Genomic DNA, 19,030 nt, shown 5'->3' with positions numbered 1-19,030 from the left:
TTCCTCTGTTGAGCATGGGCTCTGGGAGGTCGCAGCAGTGTGTGTATGTGGAGAGAATTGGGGACTGGGATCGGGCAGCCTTCATTGCTGATGTACCGTGCAGTGGAGCTTCTGCTGTCCCCCGCCCAGCTCCTGCTCCTGCTTTTTCTCCTCTCTTGCCTTTCTGAGGAGACCCTCGGTGCAAGGAGATGATGCCAGGACAGGCAGCAAGAATGCAGCAAATGGAAGAATTGCAGTGGCATGAGGCGTCACAAGGCCTCTTCTTCCATGAGTTGTTCTGCAGTTGTCCCCATGCGGATGAGCAGAAGCAGCTGGAGGTAGCTCCTCTCCGAGCTTGTGCACACTGTGCCTTCCTCCAGCATAACCCCAAGGTGGCGGCTGGGGAAACTGCCCCTACCTTCACACCTGCAGGACAAATCCTGCTCTCCCTGGGCAAACTTCATCAAGAAACCCAGTTTGCGAAATGTTGCAGTACAGGAGCCTTGGTGGACTTTCAAATTCACGTGTAAAGCAAGCTGTAGCGGTCATTAATAACACCAGAAAGTCAAGTAGATGAACCATCAAATACAGCTCAGCTGGTGTAGGTGCAAAAGTGTGGTGTTTTAATTAATTAATTAATTTACTTATTTATTTATTTATTTTCTCCCAGGACTTAGATACAGCAAAGGACCTAAGCTCTTTCCCTTCAGTTACTGTAACCGGGTTTTCACTGGGAAAGACTTTGAGCCTAAATGGTTTGCTTCTTGGGCCTTTATGGCGGGGGTGCTTCTTAAAACAAAGGGGGATTTCCAATAGCCTAACACCATTCCTGTTTTGCTGTTGTCCCTAATTTCCTGCTGCCAGGCACGTCTGACAGAGAAGTCTGGACCTGAATCTGCAGGCAAGAACCAGAGGAAAGGCCTCTCAGGCACTGAGCACCGCAGCAGGAGGTGTGGCAGCGCCAGACACACTGTAGGGGCTGCAGAAAGTGTAAGGGACCCGTGATGCCCTCCTCCAGCCCCCAGCCCAGCATCCTGCCCGGATCAGCCCCGTGCCTCCCTCCTGCAGCCAGGCACAGCATTTGTGTGCATGTTTGTCTTCCCCCATTTGTACCCTCATTCTTGATGGAAGGGGAACCTGCTAAAGCCTCACTTCCCTACAAAACTGCTGCAGACCTTGTCTCCTAAGGCAGCCCTGGAAAAAGCATCGGTGCCTGTGTAAATGTGATGCCATGCCAGAACTGTTCGTGGCTTGTTAATTAACTTCCACCCACCCCTGGAAACACCTAGCCACTCCCTTTGTCCTCACCTGTCCCAGCCATTTATAGCAGTGATAGGATGCTAGATATAGAGACACACCAAATCCATCAGAGACCATAAACGAAAGGACTTTTGGTACTGATTTGCAAAGGAGATAATTTCTAGCTCACAGCAGCGAGGCAGCATGAAAACCCTTAGGTGCACTTCAAGGTAAGGGGAGAGGGATGTGAACATTATGGGTGCAGAATTAAAATATGATTTGTAGAAAGGTCTGATTCAGAGAGTTTAGTTAATCCGTGTAAGTGATTAATAACCTATAGTTCAAGTTTGCTCCAGGATGAGGTTAGTTTCAGTGTGTGTGTCCTCCTGTATCCCAAGTCTTTTAATTTGAAAGAACTTTGTTATGTTGACACAAATCCTTAGAGATGTTGTTTTCAGCTTAATACAAATAATCAAAAATGTTGTCCTACCTTAAAGCATCCATAGCAGCACACTCAAGTGCTACCTTTGTCAAAAGGACAAACTCTTTGGCTTAGAAGAATTTGTGTTTTAGTGGTAGCTCTGAAGCAGGTCCTCAAAGGAATCCCAGGCTGGTTTCATACCCCGCGTGCTTTGGTGATTTCTGTGCAACTCTCAGATTTGAACTCCTGAACTTTTGCTTTGGGGAAGACTGTATTAATGGAGCAGAAAAGCAGGTAGTACGTTGGTAACAAGGGGTGCTCTCAATGAATCCTGTGTCTTGTGGCTGCGTTGGACTTCACTCCCCCCAGCGAAATGCCTCCTGGCTGCGTGCTAGGAAGGAATAAAACCCAGCAGCCACGACTCTGTGCATCCTGCCCTGTATGCTCCTGTTGATCTGGCTGACAGTTGTGAAATACCTCTGCTTATAGTTTTAACTGTTCATACAAAAGGTCAGCTCTGTCTTCTGTAATGCTAGGCACTCGCACTGTTCACCTTCAGCAAACAGAGCAGAACAGCTCTGAAACAAGCGGGACCTGTCTTTCTTGAAGGCAATAAAAGATGGCAGATATTTTAGCCAACATTGTGCATGGTGTCTGTTGGCATTTGGTTTTAGATATGACTTGGTCAGAGAGTTGTGACAAAGGTAGGTGTGTGGCCAAGGGGACAGTCTTTGAGAGCAGCGCTGGCTCTCGCAGAGATGTGCCAGGGTGATGAGGGCAGGATGGGCGGTGAAGCCCCATGTGCAGGTTGGTGACATTTGCTGCAAGTGTGGCCAAGCCCCAGAGAGATAGGGACAGGCTCCCTGGTGCTGGGCTGGCCAGGGTGAGCAGCAGCTCCTTTGCCCCATTTCCAGAGAGGTTCCCAGGCCCCCTGTGCATTCTTCCAGGTGCCCCTGTATCCCCAGGAGCTCTAGACCCCTCAGGACTTTCTATCCCAGACCTTGCTGCCCATGCTGGCACAGGGTACACTGGAAACAGGACTGAGGGAGAGGGGAGGATGAGACGCAGGGCTTGGCAGCACCCTGAGGATATGCTCCCATCGTTTCAGCCCCCTCCCTGGCCTCCATTTTCCCATTCTTGTTCATGGAGTTCCCTCAGCCTGAAGGCCCCATGTGTTACCCCCATGTTGCCAGCAGTGAGAGCTGGCCATCCCTGGCCACGAGGCTCTGGTGGGAGTGCCCAGTTACACTGCAGATGGGCTCAGCTTGCTGCATGTTTGGGTATCTGGAAGCAGGATGACAAAATGTAAATGCTTGTAAACGTCAGTGACGAATAAGATAATAAGGGTCACTTGGAAGTGATAAGTTGTAGAGCTGTGAATTACAAAAAAAAAAAAAAAAAAAATCACAGAATTACAAAATCACAGATTAGACAAGGTTGGAAGGGACCTCTGAAGATCATCTAGTCTAACCCCCTTGCCAAGCAGGCCATTCATGTTCTTTCTCATAATATAGCAATGATAACCTTTATGGCACATGTTGTGGCTGACTCATTTTCAGGATGTTTAAGCATACGTTGATTCATTTACCTATTTAAAGACTAATCAAAGTATAACTGCCTTCTGTGTTGGGTATGTTGCCTGAGCAAACAAGTTCCTTATTGCACACATTCAGTTCTTCAGGAAAGAGGCAGAAGAAAGCCATAGCCAGACTGCCTTAGGAAAGGCCTCCAAGCAGGCAGGGAGGCACTTTCTGGAACACCATTACACCAGCATCAGCTTCACCTTAACTGAAAGGCCGAGAAAATGAGCAGGGGGTGCATTCAAGGGACAAGAGCCTGCTTGCCTCTCCACATTTCTTCCCTAGTCTCAGCTCTACTTGTATATGTAGACTGATCAAAGGAAAGGGGTTGTCTCACACCAGGTGAGACAAAAAAAGTGAAGAAATGGAAAGCTGCCCCTCTCTATGTCCTGAAACTTTTTCTTTCATCAAGGGCAACAAGAAAGGCTTCTATAGCACAGAATTCCATTGACAAAATGGGAGAAGCTTGAAGTGAATAAACTCTAAATGAACAAACTCTAAGGCCTCAGAAACCCAAAAGAAGTAGGTTACGTGGGTGAAAATTAGGGTATGAGAGTAAAAAAATGTGATTTCTTGTTGTCCTGCCTCAAACCCCAGAGCTGCTGATGCAGCTGATGGCTGGCACCATAAAGAAATTATGGTCCCAGTGACAGAAGCCCCAAAGACAGCATGCAAAGCCTTGTGGTTCACATTTGGGGAGGGACTGTCTTCTATGAGATAATATTCACATAAATTCTACTCTCTTTCCAGGTATACCAAATGTTTTCTCTTCTTCAACTTTTTTGTGGGAATTGCCCTTTTTGGATTCTTCCTTAGAACTCCTAAAAATCTGTAAGTCTAGAAGGAGCAAGAACAACTAGTTGCTTGACTTCACCTCCGCAGGGCAGCAAGGATCTGACCTGTGGCACTTGATTTAGCTTTCTCAACCTAAGGTAATGCTGGAAGGGCAGCAGCCCAAAATCGGGCCCTAGATCCACATTTGGGCACACAAGTGATCAAATGAGCCAAAATGCAGCTCTTTAGGGTAAAAAAAGCCAAATGACAAACTAAAAGGGGATCAAGCTGAAGTATTTGTGCCCTGCTTGGCAAGTGAGGAACTGGAGAAACAGAAAACTGTCCAACATCCATGCCTAAGGGATGGGGCTTGTTTGGGTTGGTGCCTCGCTCCAGCTGCTGGTGTGAGGTCAGGAAAACCTGCTTGCATTTGGCTTCTGAAGCTTTACTGCCATGGGAGTAAAAGAGATGGTTAGGTGAGCTTTGCCAGGTCTAAAAGATGGGGTATGGCACCAGAGAGGCTGTTTTCCCCATGCGTTGCCTTCCTGCAGATTCTGGAGGAGCTCCGCAGAGTTGCTGATAACTCCCAGACCGTGTCACACCAAAACCAACGTCATGTTCCTGAAGACCCACAAGACTGCCAGCAGCACCGTCCTGAACATCCTGTTTCGGTTCACAGAGAAGCATAACCTCACCATCGCCCTCCCAGCTGACCAGCGCTTCCACCTGGGTTACCCGGAGAGATTCAACACCAGCTTTGTGGAGAAACTTCAAAACAAAGCGCAAAACTACAACATCATGGGCAACCACCTGCGGTTTAACCCCTCAGAGGTAAGAGCCACGGCACCTGTGGAGGTACATGGTTGAAAAAACAGGGCCTCTGGATTAACAGCCCCTCTTCTTCCTCCCCACAAACAGGTGCATAAGGTGATGGCAGGGGACACCTTCTACTTCTCCATCCTGAGGAACCCCATTTTTCTGCTGGAATCTTCCTACGTCTACTACAAGGACGCGGTCCCTGCCTTCATTAGATCCAAGGACGTGAATGAGTACCTGGCATCGCCCTTGAAATATTACCGTGAGGAGGATTACATGAAAAACATCTACGCCAAGAATAACATGTGGTTTGACTTTGGCTATGATAACAATGCAGAGGACAATGAAAACTACACCCAGGAGGTCTTAAAGGAGATTGAAGAGAACTTCCACCTGATCTTGATAGCAGATTACTTTGATGAGTCCATGATCCTCCTGAAGCACACTTTGTGCTGGGATCTAGATGATGTGATTTACTTTAAGCTCAATTCCAGAAGCAATGACACTGTCCAGACCCTGACTGCAGAAAGCAGGGAGAGGATAAAGACGTGGTGCTCGCTCGACTGGAACCTCTACCTGCACTTCAACCAGAGCTTCTGGAGGAGAATTGAGGAGACCATAGGACTCGAGGAGCTGGAGAAAGAGGTAAATCACCTGCGGATGAGACAGAAGGAGCTCATGGAGACCTGCCTCTTGGACCAAGAGGCTGTGGTGAAGACTCACATCAAGGACAAAACTCTCTTGCCTTTTCAGTCGGGGGATGCAAATATCCTCGGTTACAACATCAGACCAGACTTAAGCAACGAGACTCTGAAAAACTGCCAGAAAATTATTACGCCAGTACTCCAGTACATGTCCTATCTTTACTCCCGTCAGCACCCACACAAGAAGAGGAAGCCATTACACCTTGCCTTGCTGAGGAGCAGTTCCCTGGAGAAGACACAGGTCCCACGTCAAAACTAGAGCATGTGCCAGCTCCTGCAGCATCCCACTGCTATGGCCCTTTGCATCGCTGGGGTTTGGCGATGAGACTCTTGGACACAAGGGGGAGACTGGGGGGTGGGGGTCATTTGAGAGCTACATGTACCTCCACTCTCTGGCTTTTATTTTATGGAAAACAAAACAAAACAAAGCAAAACTTTTATTTATTTACTTTTACCGCCTCTGTCATTAGGTGAGTGCCACCCATTCCTCTCTTCCCCTCTCGTGGGGCACGACACTTGCCGGGGCACTGAGCCCACCACATTCTTGCAGTCCTCCTTCCTAGCTCACCAAGGTTGAGGCAGGTCCCAAAACGCCTCCAGCCAAGGACTCGGCCAGATAATGCTCAGGTCCATGCCGCTCAGAGGTGCGTTGCTGCTGTCACGCGCAGGGGACAGCCCAGTGCTCCTTGGAGCTGGCAGGCTTTCAGTCTGCATTAGATTTTCCTTCCTCTTAATCATTAATCAGGGACTTAATAATTTGGTTTGCATTTGACCATTTTTAATAGCAGTCATTACTTCCAGGCTGGTTACAGCTCACTAGAGCGAGTCTCAACTTTCTGCTTTTAGGAGACAAAAACTGGGGGGAGATAAGGACAAGAGCTCACCAAGGGAATGTGGTACTTGAAGGAGCAGGTGCATAGGAAAGAACTTAGGTCTCCAGGCCAGCAGCATCGACATTTTATCATCAGCAGAGGCTTCATCACATCCTGTTGCTCCTGTGGCCAAACTTCCAATGCCGATTAGGAAAGGGATCCAGGGAGGCACGGCCACCACTGGCCTAGGGCATCACCTCGCAATGGGAATCAAACCCTCATGGGACAAACCCTCCTGGGGAGTGACAGCTTTGGTGTCATTGCTGTTAATGATTGCCCTCACTCAGTGGCTGGGCTCAGTGCAGGTTTCTGGAGCCCACCCCCAGTTTCTGCTGCGCCTGCCACCAGCCGTGGGGCAGGATGGCAAAGTTTAACCAGGGTCCTCTCCCTCCTGCACTGTGCAGGTTGGCTGTGAGGGATGTGCCTGGGGAAGGTTTGGGAACAGCAGCAGCACCCGCTGCTAACCAGTGATTTACCCCGCACCAGCACGCAAGGCATCGAGCCTCCCGTGTGGTGACGGGGCGATGGCCACCCTGGGGCTGCTTCAGGGGCTTCAGCAGCCACCTCAGGGTGAAGCAGGCAGGAGCGGGCACATCATGCAGCCGTGGCCAGATGGGAGCTCCGTGGCTGCAGTTCAACCCAGCAGCCCCAAGGCCAGCAGAGGCAGGAGCCTGCCATGCAGATCCCCTGCCTCCAGCTCCACAGCACTGGGGGAAGGGAAAGAAGGTGGGGAGCATTTGTTCTCACAAACTCAACATTTTCCATGCACCTTGGTGTGTTTTATGTTTTTGTCCTGCAATGAGGCCAAACAGGCCAGTGGAGATGCAGCCTTTGCCTTGCATCTAGTGAGACCGCAGCCACAGGGCAGGAACAACGCAGTGCTTAATGGCACCCTCATGGATTTTCAGCTCCACCATCCCCAGCTACATCCCAACAGCCTGCACTGCTCCCGGGGTTGAGCAAGGAAACTGAGGCAGGAGGGACCTCATCCCTCGGCCTTCCCTCCCTGCGGCCCTGAGCGCAGCAGATGCACGTTGAGGGGCCCGGGCTCTGCCTGCCTGATAATGGGGCCTTTGTGCTGCTGCTGACTCAGGGCTTTTTGCCGGCCGCTGGCCACGGCGGGAGCCCCGTGACGTATCAGTGGGGGGACAGGAACGGCTGGGGACAGGCTGTACAGGCAGCCGGCACTGCAGGAGCCAGCATCGCCCCAACGCCTGCCAGGGGATGGAGGCGGCTGCCCCGCGCTGAGCAGGACCGGGTGAGTGCCTGGGCTTTCCCCATGGGGCGCTGGGCAAAATGCAGGCAAGAGCCCTTCTCGGCAGCCTGGGGTGGGCAGCAGACCCAGCCCTTGCCCTGCGGGAATGCAGCGGAGAAAGGGGAGATGCTGAAGGGAGTGGGAGAGGCCATGGAGCTTCCCCAGGCAGAGCCCTCACTCCAGTAGGACCAGCCCGAGTCCTTGGTGGCTTCATTCATGGCCAGCCAGGGCTCCCACCTGCCAGCGTGGCTCAGCTGTGAAACCTCTAGTGACAGCTCTGGCTTGGAAAGAGGGGGACGAGAGCTGGAGAGCAAAACCAGCAGCTGCCATGCCCAGGGGCAAGGGATCCCATCCCTCAGGTCCAAGGACGTGCAGGGGGACACACAGGGACAGCTCTGCCCCCTCTGATGCCCTGCCACAGCTCCCACCCTGGCCCTTGCCAGCCTCGGTTTACTGGGAGCCCCACTCCATGCGGTGTCCTGCCCTGCACTTTTCCCCAAACCCCCCTGGGCAGGGGCAGCGCCGCGAGCCCCCTGCCCGCGGCCGGGCCACCCCTCTCTCTCTGCCGCAGGCACCATGGGCTCCCGGCACTTCCCTGCCCGCACCGTGCTCTTTGAGAAGGAGACCACTGGCGTCACGTACCGCGTGCCGGCCCTGCTCTACCTGCCCTGCGTGGCCAAGCTGCTGGCTTTCGCCGAGGAGCGTCTGAGCGCTGATGACGCCCACGCCAACCTGCTGGTGCTGCGCCGCGGCACCGTCTACGGTGGCTACGTCGAGGTGGGAGCGGGGCCAACACGGCGGCGGGGGCTGGATTGGGCCCGGGGTGGGCTGGGGAGGGGGCTGAGCGCTCTGCCCCATCCCCATGCAGTGGGAAGACATGAGGGTGCTCGAGACGGCGGCACTGCAGCACCACCGGTCGATGAACCCCTGCCCGCTCTACGACGAGTTCACGGGCACCCTCTTCCTCTTCTTCATCACGGTGCTGGGCAGGACACCCGAAGCCTTCCAGATTGTCACGGGACAGAACGTCACCCGCCTGTGCTGCGTCACCAGTGCTGACCAGGGGCTGAGCTGGAGCAAGGCCACAGACCTGACGCAGCAGGTCATCGGCAGGGCCATCAAAGGTAGTGACACCAGCAGGCAGGGGAAAAAGAGCCGGCGAGCGTGGCACGGCCAGCAGCAGCCTCGGGCTGTGACCGGGCGAGGGTCCAAGGGCTGAGCTGGGGCGAGGGAGAAGAGGAGCCTGAGCAGAGCGGGGAGGAGATGGAGAGAGCAGCCCGGTGGCGGGGGAGCCGGGGGCTGCTCATCACGCTCGTCCCCCTGTCCCCAGACTGGGCCACCTTTGCACTGGGCCCCGGGCATGGGATCCAGCTGCGCTCCGGCCGACTGCTGGTGCCCGCCTACAGCTACCACATTGACTGCAAGGAGTGCTTCGGGCAGCTCTGCAAGACCACCCCTCACTCCTTCGCCTTCTACAGCGACGACCATGGACGGGGCTGGCGTTTTGGGGAGTTCATCCCCAACCTGCAGACAGGCGAGTGCCAGCTGGTCTCGGTGGACGAGGAGGACGGCTCCAATGTCCTCTACTGCAATGCCCGCAGCCCCCTGGGCTTCCGTGTGCAGGCACTGAGCACCGACGACGGGGCTGTATTCCACGGGGGGCAGCTGGTCCAGCGGTTGGTCGAGCCCCCCCATGGCTGCCATGGCAGTGTCATCGGCTTCCCCGCGCCTTTCGTGTATGGCCCCCAGCCCCCTGACGTCCCTGGACAAGGCTCGGCTCCACAGCCACTCCCCCGTTTTCGGGATTTGCTTGCCTTGAGGGCAGCAGGGGATAAGCTCCACGTGGACCCCAAAGCCACCTCCAGCCCCGGCACCTTCTTCCAAGCACCAACGTGGGTGCTCTACTCCCACCCCACCAGCCCCATGTCACGGGTCAACATGGGGGTTCACCTCAGCACCTTCCCCAGGGACGCAGAGAGCTGGACCGAACCCTGGGTCATCTACGAGGGCCCGAGCGCGTATTCGGACCTGGCTTACATGGAGCTGCCCCACAGCCAGGCCCCCGTCTCTGGTGGCCCAGCCATCGCTTTTGCCTGCCTCTACGAGAACGGGAAGCGGTCCCCCTACGAGCAGATATCCTTCAGCATGTTCACACTGCACGATGTGCTCCAGAACATCCCCCTGACGGCTGCAGTGCCCTGCAGGAAGCGGAGGCGAAGGAGCTGCTGTGTCTCCTAGAGCCGCCCACCGCATCTCCTGGCGTGCTGGCTGTGGGCACGTGGGGGCCGGCCGCCTTCCGCATCTGGTGGCACGCAGGGAGAGCCTGGCACGACCCTGTGGCAGGGCGAGCTCTGCTGATGTACACCGGGGTGGGATCTGGGGGCTCCTCCAGCCCCCTGGGCTGGACTGTGCTGAGGGCTGGTGCTCCTGTCCCAACGCAGGATTTTATCTCATTTGTATTGCTATTTTTTAATTATAGAGGTGGTTGGACTCAGAGGCTCATGCCATTATTACCATGTTATCCCTGTCTTTATCTCTCTGTCTCACTGCCCTTGCACCTCTCCTCCACCCAGAATCCTTCCAAATAAAGGACTGGTCCCTAATGATGTTCTCCCTCCTGCTTCCAGCTTCACATCGGCGCAGAGTGGTGGAGGTGGCATTTCAGCAGCCCCTCCGTGCACCCTGCCAGTGAGGAAGCTTCACAGCCAGGTCCTTGGCACTGCAAAAAACCCTTTGATTCACCTGAGGAAAGCAGTTTATTGCTTTCCCGAGACCATTCAGTCAGCCATCAATCTGTGAAACACAAATTGAGCGGCACTAGCAGTGGTGCCGCAGATGGGGGCTGCTGAGGCACAATGCCATGGCCTCTCCTCTCACAGGCACAATTGCTTATGCACCTTCTCTTCTTCCTTTTTAATACTTACTTCCAGCCCTATTTCTCTCATCAAAATCTTAATCTCCTTGTTGTTGTGTGATCTGGCTGACTGCTTTTTCAAGTTACCATGATCACTGCTATTTTCCTCTCCACCTGACCAGTTCATGTGCAAATATGCTCCAAGCAGAGGCACTTGCTGTTCCTGCAGCCCCTGTGCTCTGCCCCTGCGTCGGGCAGGGATGAGGATGTGCTGAAGGTGGTGACGCTCGCTGTGAGCGCAGCCAAGCCCCAGGGGCCATGGGGACTGGGCTCTGCACCACTGGGCTGGTCAGGATGAGCAGCTGCTCCGTCGTCCCATGTCCAGCGAGGTTCTAAATGAGGTCCCTCCAGGAGCCCCCCATCCCTCCTGTGTCTGCTCCCATACCTCGATGTTCGGGATCTGCTTCTCCTCCTCTGTTCCTAGGCCAGCCTCCAGCACCTACGGTGAGCCCCGTGCATGCCAGCACAGCTCCAGCGCTCAGTCCAGGAGTGTAGGGCGGCCCTGCTTCCCCTCGCAGAAGCCACAGAGGCAGCCAACACAGCCGTTGAGGATCTGGACGGAGGCCAGCACCATCTCGGTGGCGCTGACGAGCAGCAGGAGGGAGAAGAAGGTGACATTCCAGGCCACGATGCCCACCGGCTCCAGGCAGGTGTCCCAGGTGTCCGGCTTGTACAGGAAATAATCTGCCGATGCCAACACCCTATGCCACGGGGGGGAAAGAGGATGAGCCATGAGCAGCCACTGAAACGCCACCTTCATTTCACTGCCTGCATTATGAGGGCCCTGTACCTGGTGTCCGACACCTCGCCACCAGTGTCCAAGAAAGGATATCCCCAGGTGGGGCCGCGGCCGTGCTCAGAGGCATTGTAGAGGCAGAGGGGGCCATTGGTCAGGCCCACCCCAGACAGGATGAAGCAGACGGTGGAGCCCAGGAGTGCCAGCTTGGAGAGGACAGCGGAGAGAAAGGCCTGCGGGGAGCACAGGGCTTAGGGCTGGGTAGAATTTGGGAGCCCACACAAAGCCCTGTCCTCCAGGGAGGGGACACTGTGCAGTGTCCCACCATGGGGTCAGAGGAGAGGTGGCACTCTGCAAACATCCCACCACGGGGTCACCGCGCAATGCCCCACCACATGCCCACGGGAGAGGGGACACCCCACCACGTCCCACCCCGTGCTGCTCGGGGGCCTCAATTTAAGCCCTGCCTTACGTTGCGACGGGTGCCGCAGTCGGAGCAGCCGGTGCATCGCCACCCCACCGCTGTGATGTGGGTCGCCACCAGCAGCACCTGAGGGACGGAGAAGATGGTTTGGGGGAGAAACAATCACACGTGAGGGATGGAGGATGCTGTGCAAAACACAATACTCACGGTGATGCCTCCTCCCCAGATGCCCGGCATGACCTTGGCCTGCTTGGTGATGTGCCCGTCCGCCAGGTACTTCCACACCCCGCCAGGGAAGAGCAGGAGGATGTTGGCTATCACAGAGAGTGTGCCCAGTACCAGCAGGCAGGGTCCCACGATGCGGCTGCACCTCCCCACGCACATGGCCTGCCTGCACAGGGATGGGGAGGAGGAGGAGAGGACAAGGTTGCCTTCAGCCCCACCGTGACACCCCACACTGCTGCACCCCACCTCACAGGGAGCTTCCAATGGAAATGCCATTTCCCTGCACTGCAGCCATGGGATGTTTTACATGGGGCACAACTGCACATGCAAGCTGCAGATAAGAGTGAAGACAGAAACAAACAAACAAACAAACAAAAAAAAGAAAACAACTATCCCCATGCTCATCAGCCACCAGGATGTGTTTACGCAAAAGCTTTTAAAATAACAAAAAGATCACAGCAACAAGACCATGTGATTAATTACTTATTCAGACTAAACTCAATATTAATACCAATCTACTGCGGTCAAGAAATTTTCTTGAATTTTTCTTGACAGCTCAGGCTGCACTCCCAGTGCAAGGCGGCCCCATAGGACCTGCACTTGCTGTCCCCCCAGCACTCCCCTTGAGCCAGAAGCGGGTTGGCATTAGCTATTTCCTTCTTCCTCGGGTGCTAAAGGGGAACACACACACCCCAACGGGGGAAGAAGGTAAAAGCAAAAGTGCAGCAGATGCAAGCTCTGTTAGCGTGTTTGCAAGAAAGACACCCTCCCTGCTAGCATGCCTCCATGGACAAAAGGAAAGGGATTCAAGGAAAGCAGAGGGAACCTGTCCTCCTTTCCTCCTGGCCTACCTGGCAGCAATGCTGGGAGAAGTCAGCAGTGTGAGCCAGCAGCATCCCCCTGGGAGGAGCTCTGTCCTGAGAGAATATATGGAGGCAGCACCCATGGGTGCTATTTATCTTGTCCCAGCACACTCTGCACATCCTCCTCTTCCACCCTGAGGTCCACCCACTGCATCATGCGCCATCCCTCTCCCACACAAACAGTGGCTCAAAAGGAAGAATGACTCTTCCTTGCGAATGAGGCAGCCACTGCCAGCTGATTTCCTTCCCTAAGAAAGACAGCTCTCGGGGAGCGACACCAGAAAGCAAATGAGCACAGAGAGCCAGGCTGAAGGAGCAGCACAATCCCCTTGGTATGGGGAGAACCACCAACCCAGCAACCTGCAAGAAGATACAAGCAATCTGTGCTCTCCAGCACCCTGCTCTGGTGGCCAAAGAGCTGATACAAGTCCAGTGGGGAGAGCAAATCCTGTACGTGCTCTTCAGCTGGTGAAGAAACCTCACTAATATTTCGCTCAGAACAGGTGTGGTATGCTCGAAGGGCCATCTCAGACCATGTTGCAGGGTTACAGTGGATGTGCAACGCAACGGTGCCTCGCTGTTTGTGGGGACTCATTCTTATGTAAGATGGTGGTGACTGATCCTTTGTCACACTGACGAGGTGTGTCAGAGACAGCAGCAGACGTGGCTTTAGCTGACGAAGGGTTTCAGAGTGGAAGAGAGCTCCCAAGGCACTGGCTGGCCAGTGCAGTTACTGAAAAAACAGCTTCCCTTGCTGGACACGAAGGATGAGAAGACACGTCCACCAGGGCCACATTCAACCTGTGGAAACTGAAACTACAGCATGATCTCGCCACCAAAAACCTTCACTAGAAGCTGTAATGCTGCCACAGACAGCTCTGGTAAGATCAGTTTTTCCAGGATGCCACCAACATCCTGGATGCACAGCACTTCCCACCTTCTTTCCAAAAACCTTGCTCTCCAGCCACGTCTCCAACTCAATGCCTCCCAAAGAGCAGGGGAAGGCTTTCAGTGGTGGGGCATCACAGCCTCGCCTACACCTTCCACTCCTCAGAAACGGCACTGGGCATCAGCCAAGGGGATGCCCAGGCCCAGCCCACGTTATAGAATCACAGAATATCCCAAGGTGGAAGGGACCCAGTGGCTGGAGCTGGCTCTGATCTGCCACATGGCGGCTGCTGGGCCGACATGGCCTGTTTAGGTGTCAGGCCCCTGGCTGCGGAGGACAGCAGCACCTGAACCAGGAGGGACTGGTGCCAGACCAGAAGATGCTCTGGAGTGGGATTCTGCAAAAACAAATCTCCCTCTCCTCTGTAGCCCACTCCAAATGCAATCCTTCTGCTACCACAAGTCCACGACCTCCACCAAGGGCTTCTTCCACCACGTTTTCCCTCATTTCACTCGCTGAGCAAGAGCTTTGTATGTAGATGCTGGAAGGTGCAGGTTTGCCTCTTCTCATTTTCACACGCAGGATGAAAAACGCTGTCATTCTAATGAAAGCTTCTAAATGAATATAGTCACTTCTCAGCTGTTCCCATCTCCTGCCTGTTGCTTTCTTGCTGCTTTCCTCCAGGTGTTGAGCATACACCATTACATATATATCACATGTCTTGGTGACAGCGTTTAGATAGGAAGGTTATTTCTTGATATTTTAATTACTGCAAGTGACCAACATTTAGAAGTGCTATCTGAGCTGGTCATGTTGGTAGTTAATGGGCAGTGGGGAAGATCACACTCGTGGGCCCTCAGAGGAGGCCTGACCATGGCAGCTCCAAGACGTGAAAAGGGACTGGGAGAAAACAACTTCTGTGTCCTAGGGCAGCAGGCAAGGAAGCCACAGCGCAAAAGCAGAGCAATTTTCTGGCAGAGGAGTCGCAGATAGCACAAGCAGAGAGGAGAAATTCTTGTAGGTTATATAGGCAGAAGGAAGAACCTTCTCAAAGCAGTGTTTGGAGAAAGTTTACACTCCTCGTGGGGTTATCAGGGGGACTTGAGGCACATCAGCTGCTTGGGATGTGAACTTCCCTGTCTGCAACAGCCACAGGTCCTCCTCTAACACAGTAGACAAAATAGGAACCAGAGGGCAACCTGTAGCCACCTTACAGTGTATAACCCAACTTGCTCTGCTTAGGGTAACGTGTTGGCCAACACATTTCGAAATGGCTTTTTCTGCTTTCAGATCAACTAGGATATGAATACTGAGAATACAGAACCTGCCCTAATAGGGCAGAAACGGATAATGGAGTTCAAGCTTTGAGTTCCACATGGAAAAAATGAACAGACAATGCTGGGTTACATCAGACAGTTCCTTGTTTTTTGTATGGAAAACTGTCTGGGAGGAGCAGATTATCTGAATAACCTGATAGTTACTCTGAGAGGAAAATCACAGTTTGCACCAGCACGTAAATCCCCATTTTATTCTTAAATAAGAGGCATCAGTCTCTAAAAGCAGTCAGCAGTAAAGAGTAGCCAGTCTCATGTAGGATTGCTGACAGTAGAGAATAATCCAGTTTCTCCTTTCTCTCCTTTTTACATAGACTGAGAGGAAGCATTCTTCACTCCACTGGAATAAAATGTGTTGCAACCTCATCTTGTGCCCTTTTCTACGTCACGGCAATCTGAGCTTCCTATGTTGCCACACATATGATCAGGTCAATCACGTCCCACAGAAAGCCCCATGCCATTCAGCATGAAACGTCAGACTGAATCTTTGCTCTGGGAAGGCTGACCTTCCCCTTACACCCACTCCAGCTCAAGTCCATAACAATAATGAGAAAAAGCTAATTTTAGCTTTGCCTGGAACAGAACAGTCTCCTGAGCAGCTGCGTGTCTCCCCTCCTAGCATGAGAACATAATTATGAAAATCAGCACATCAGCACAGAAATTACAGTCAAATAACTGACTGCCAAGTCACCCAGCCACCGTGCTGACAAGCATGGTCCCACGTAAAGTGATTGTGGCTTGACGAGATCCTCACACCAACTCCTCTGACAGCAGACACAGCTAAATAGATGCTGACCAACTTTTAACCTACTTGTTTCATGGCACTTCAGCCTGTCACACTTCGGGCTGTCCCTCTCCAATCCATCATGTTTGGCAATGGTTCCTTCTGAACTTCGAGGTCTGTGAGCCTTTTGTGACTACAGCATCCACTCTCTTAATCGTGCTCTTCTTCTGGTCTTTGCTTCCCTAAGCTCCTCTGGGGCTGTGGAAGTTGCATGGCAGGTTAGGTTTCAACAGCAGTTTGGCTTCAACAAGAATGAAAGAGGCCAAGATGAGTTTGAATTGACAAGATCGCTGCTATGGAGACACTCTTTGCTGGAATCATCCTGGGCAAAGCCAAATTCCACCCCGGTCCAGCCCAGATACTCTATGTGATTCAGTTGTCTCTCCCACTCCTTTTGGTAGCACACATAAATCTGTTTCCACCAGTAGATAAGACTTCTCTGACCCCAGGTGTGGGCATGTTCACTGCCACAGTAAGCCCATTTGACACAACCTGCACTGGTTGTGGCAAGAACCCGACAGAAGAAATACCAACATGATGCTGCTGGGCAGCACGATGTTTGCTTTAACTTCCTTAGGAATGCCACAAATTTACCACATCGGGTAAATCAATGCAGTTGGAAGGCATCTGCTGAAAGGAAAAACAAATACATTAAAAAAAGGTATCTTATGAGTCTGTTCTGCAGCTGCCTGACTGTGATGAAAAGGTATTTCCGACTCCGTCAGAATGGAAAATATTTTCCTTAGCTAGATGAAGAGATCAGGTTGTTTTCCAGCTTTGAGAGGTGCACAAGCAAGTCTTTGTCACAGAAAGCGGAGCTGTCTTTCTGTAACATAGTGAGGAGAGGTGCATGTGCTGAAAACAAGAGCCAAAGTCACTTCCCAGGTGGCCCCAGAGAGCTGGCTACCACAGCTTTCTCCTTTGGAGGTCAGCGCCTCCCAGAAGGGCCCGATCACAGATCCCAGAGCCCCACATGAAGGAGAAAGCCTTGGATTTGGATGTGCCAAACCAAGCGCATCTACTCTTTTCCAGCACACACTGGAAAGACTGTCATGGTGAACACTAGTTTAAGGCTTTAGGATGACTTGACAGAGTTACACTATTCCATAACTTTTTGGAGAGCTGCTTAAAGAGGTTGAAACTGGGGCAGCGGCTGAAATTATTGCTTCAGTGGAGACCTAGCTACAGTCAGCAACATGAGGATGATCCAAGATCAGTTTCTTTGGCCTTTTTTTGCCCCACTGTGGCTGCTGAGTACTCATCCAGAAGACTCTGTTCATTGGCATTTTGTGTGAGGCTGCTACAAAACGTCTCAAGGAGCCCACAAGACAACTGGAGAAGCCGGGGGCTCCATCTTCACAGCATCTGTACCACGAGGACGTCGGAGGTTCAGAAGAGGAAGACATCTCTGCTCTTCCCTTGGGAAGGACAGAAAACAGGAGCAGCCCTGCCTCTACTTGTTTTTACAAGGGTATTTCCTGTCAAAATATAAAAAAAGTATCTCGAACTTGACATTTTTATTAGCTTTAGAACAGGCTGAAACTTTGTTGGTCTAGACAAGCAGCTTGCGGTAACCAACAGTTCCTCATCATCAGCAACTGGACACGTTCCACTGTGGTCACTTTGTTTATTCTCAAACTCACTTTGCCAACGGGCTGCAAATTCAGGCACGTCCCTTTCTTGCTTGTCAGGCAGAACTGGAGCTAGTACGGAAATAATAAACACTTGGACTTACCGTTTTCAGCCAAGTTGCAGTCTCTGTGACTTATTTTGTGGAACTCTTAAGGTCAGCAGAAGCAGCTACAGGTAGGATAGGGAAACTGCAAACTTTCCAGAGGTTCAACAGAAGCTACAGCACCTTGACCTATTCTGCCAGGTCACAGACAAGTAAGCAAAACAAAAGTACCCAGGCTGACAATTTTACTGAAAAGGCAGATACACAGGAACAAGGAGCTCAGCTTCATTTTCTTTCCTTCTACTCCATAAACTTAGGGCAAAAACCCCAAACTCTCCATATAATGCAGGGACAGACCATCATTAGACATCAAGCAAACCAAAAAACTCAAGAGATGATGAAAGCTACTGAAAACAGTTTGTTTTATTTCCAGGATCAAATATTACAATAGGACATTTACATATATTTATAAAAAAATGCAGCAGTTGTGTATATAGATCAGAGGTTTCCTTGAGTTTGGTCCCTCCCAGCACAGTGAGCTGAAAACTTCCAAATTAATTCTCCCCCTCCTCCAGCGTGAAGTTGCATCATTGAAGGAAAAAATGACTACCGTAAAAACCGACAGGCAAAGCCCTGATTTTGAAACTGTAAGTTCACCCATCAGAGGAAAGAGCCTTGCTTAGAAAATCATCTGTCCTATAGTCCAGCGTCTCTGATTAGACACCACGCCTCCGAGGCGAGTTTTACCCAGATTTGTTTAATATAAAGCTGTTCTATAAAATAGCACCTCGTCCCCCTGCTCCATGTACTTTTACTATCTAGCCTTCTAAACCGTAAATTCTCAGCACCATTTAACAGGCAGTTACAAAATGACTCTTCTCTGTACTGCAGACACTCACAGTAGTTAAAGACAGTGACCAAATCCCAAACTTCTGCAACTACTCGTAACAGCCCGGTGTAAAACAGAAGATAAAACAGCAGTGCCTCAGCTTGCCTCAGTTAAGTGCTGCATTCTCTGGTTAAAAACGCGTGTACATATATACATATGGCTATATTTATGGGGAGCAGACAGACACTAAGCACCTCACAGGACTGAAGTCATCTCGCAGCACATCACAGAAGGGTGTCCATTAACCTCGCAGGCTGGGCGCGGGCAGCAGGATGTCTGCAGCCACAGGCAACCTTTGCGGAGCGGCAAGCAACAGCTTGTGCAGATCTCAGCAGCTGCCACCCAAATGCTTTTACATCAACTCCAAACACAACCGAGGGAATTTCCAACTACATAGGTGGCCGATACAGGGCTCGGAATGTGAGTTCTGCCTTGCCTTTAAAACAACAGCTATTCCGTGTATAGGAATTATTTTCTATTACTAATAAAAGGGATGAGGGAGAAGCAGGGCTGCGTTCAAATCTGTTGAAATAGCTGGACAAAGCATATCCAATCTCCACAAGAGGCTTTGCACTTCACCTAAATTTCAGCTAACCCCTGCTCCTTACTGTACAGGGCTGTTATTTATTATTAACTTGATTTCAAAAGGATTCAACA

At 52.0% G+C, this 19,030-nt stretch overlaps 3 protein-coding genes across 3 annotated transcripts; 2 read left to right on the top strand and 1 right to left on the bottom strand.

Moving 5' to 3' along the window:
* The first annotated feature begins 4,548 nt into the window (after nt 1-4,548).
* GAL3ST2 (galactose-3-O-sulfotransferase 2) lies at nt 4,549-6,033 on the top strand. The gene is made up of 2 exons (XM_082767416.1): nt 4,549-4,824; nt 4,912-6,033. Exons 1-2 carry the CDS (start codon nt 4,609-4,611, stop codon nt 5,770-5,772), a joined length of 1,077 nt encoding a protein of 358 aa, XP_082623542.1. The 5' UTR covers nt 4,549-4,608; the 3' UTR covers nt 5,773-6,033.
* Nucleotides 6,034-8,216: 2,183 nt separating this feature from the next.
* On the top strand, nt 8,217-10,082 carry NEU4 (neuraminidase 4; the record flags this gene model as incomplete). Its single annotated transcript, XM_082766820.1, has 3 exons — nt 8,217-8,417; nt 8,509-8,764; nt 8,971-10,082. 3 exons carry the CDS (start codon nt 8,217-8,219, stop codon nt 9,876-9,878), a joined length of 1,365 nt encoding a protein of 454 aa, XP_082622946.1. The 3' UTR covers nt 9,879-10,082.
* A 950-nt stretch (nt 10,083-11,032) lies between these two features.
* On the bottom strand, nt 11,033-12,098 carry TM4SF19 (transmembrane 4 L six family member 19; the record flags this gene model as incomplete). Its single annotated transcript, XM_082767229.1, has 4 exons — nt 11,033-11,255; nt 11,357-11,523; nt 11,763-11,840; nt 11,922-12,098. 4 exons carry the CDS (start codon nt 12,096-12,098, stop codon nt 11,033-11,035), a joined length of 645 nt encoding a protein of 214 aa, XP_082623355.1.
* Nucleotides 12,099-19,030: the final 6,932 nt, after the last annotated feature.

This window comes from Aythya marila, assembly GCF_965140915.1.
Source record: "Aythya marila genome assembly, chromosome: 9".
NCBI classification, from domain to species: Eukaryota; Metazoa; Chordata; class Aves; order Anseriformes; family Anatidae; genus Aythya; species Aythya marila.
The sequence above is the reverse complement of the archived record's forward strand: the minus strand, read 5'-3'. Positions and strand labels throughout refer to the sequence as shown.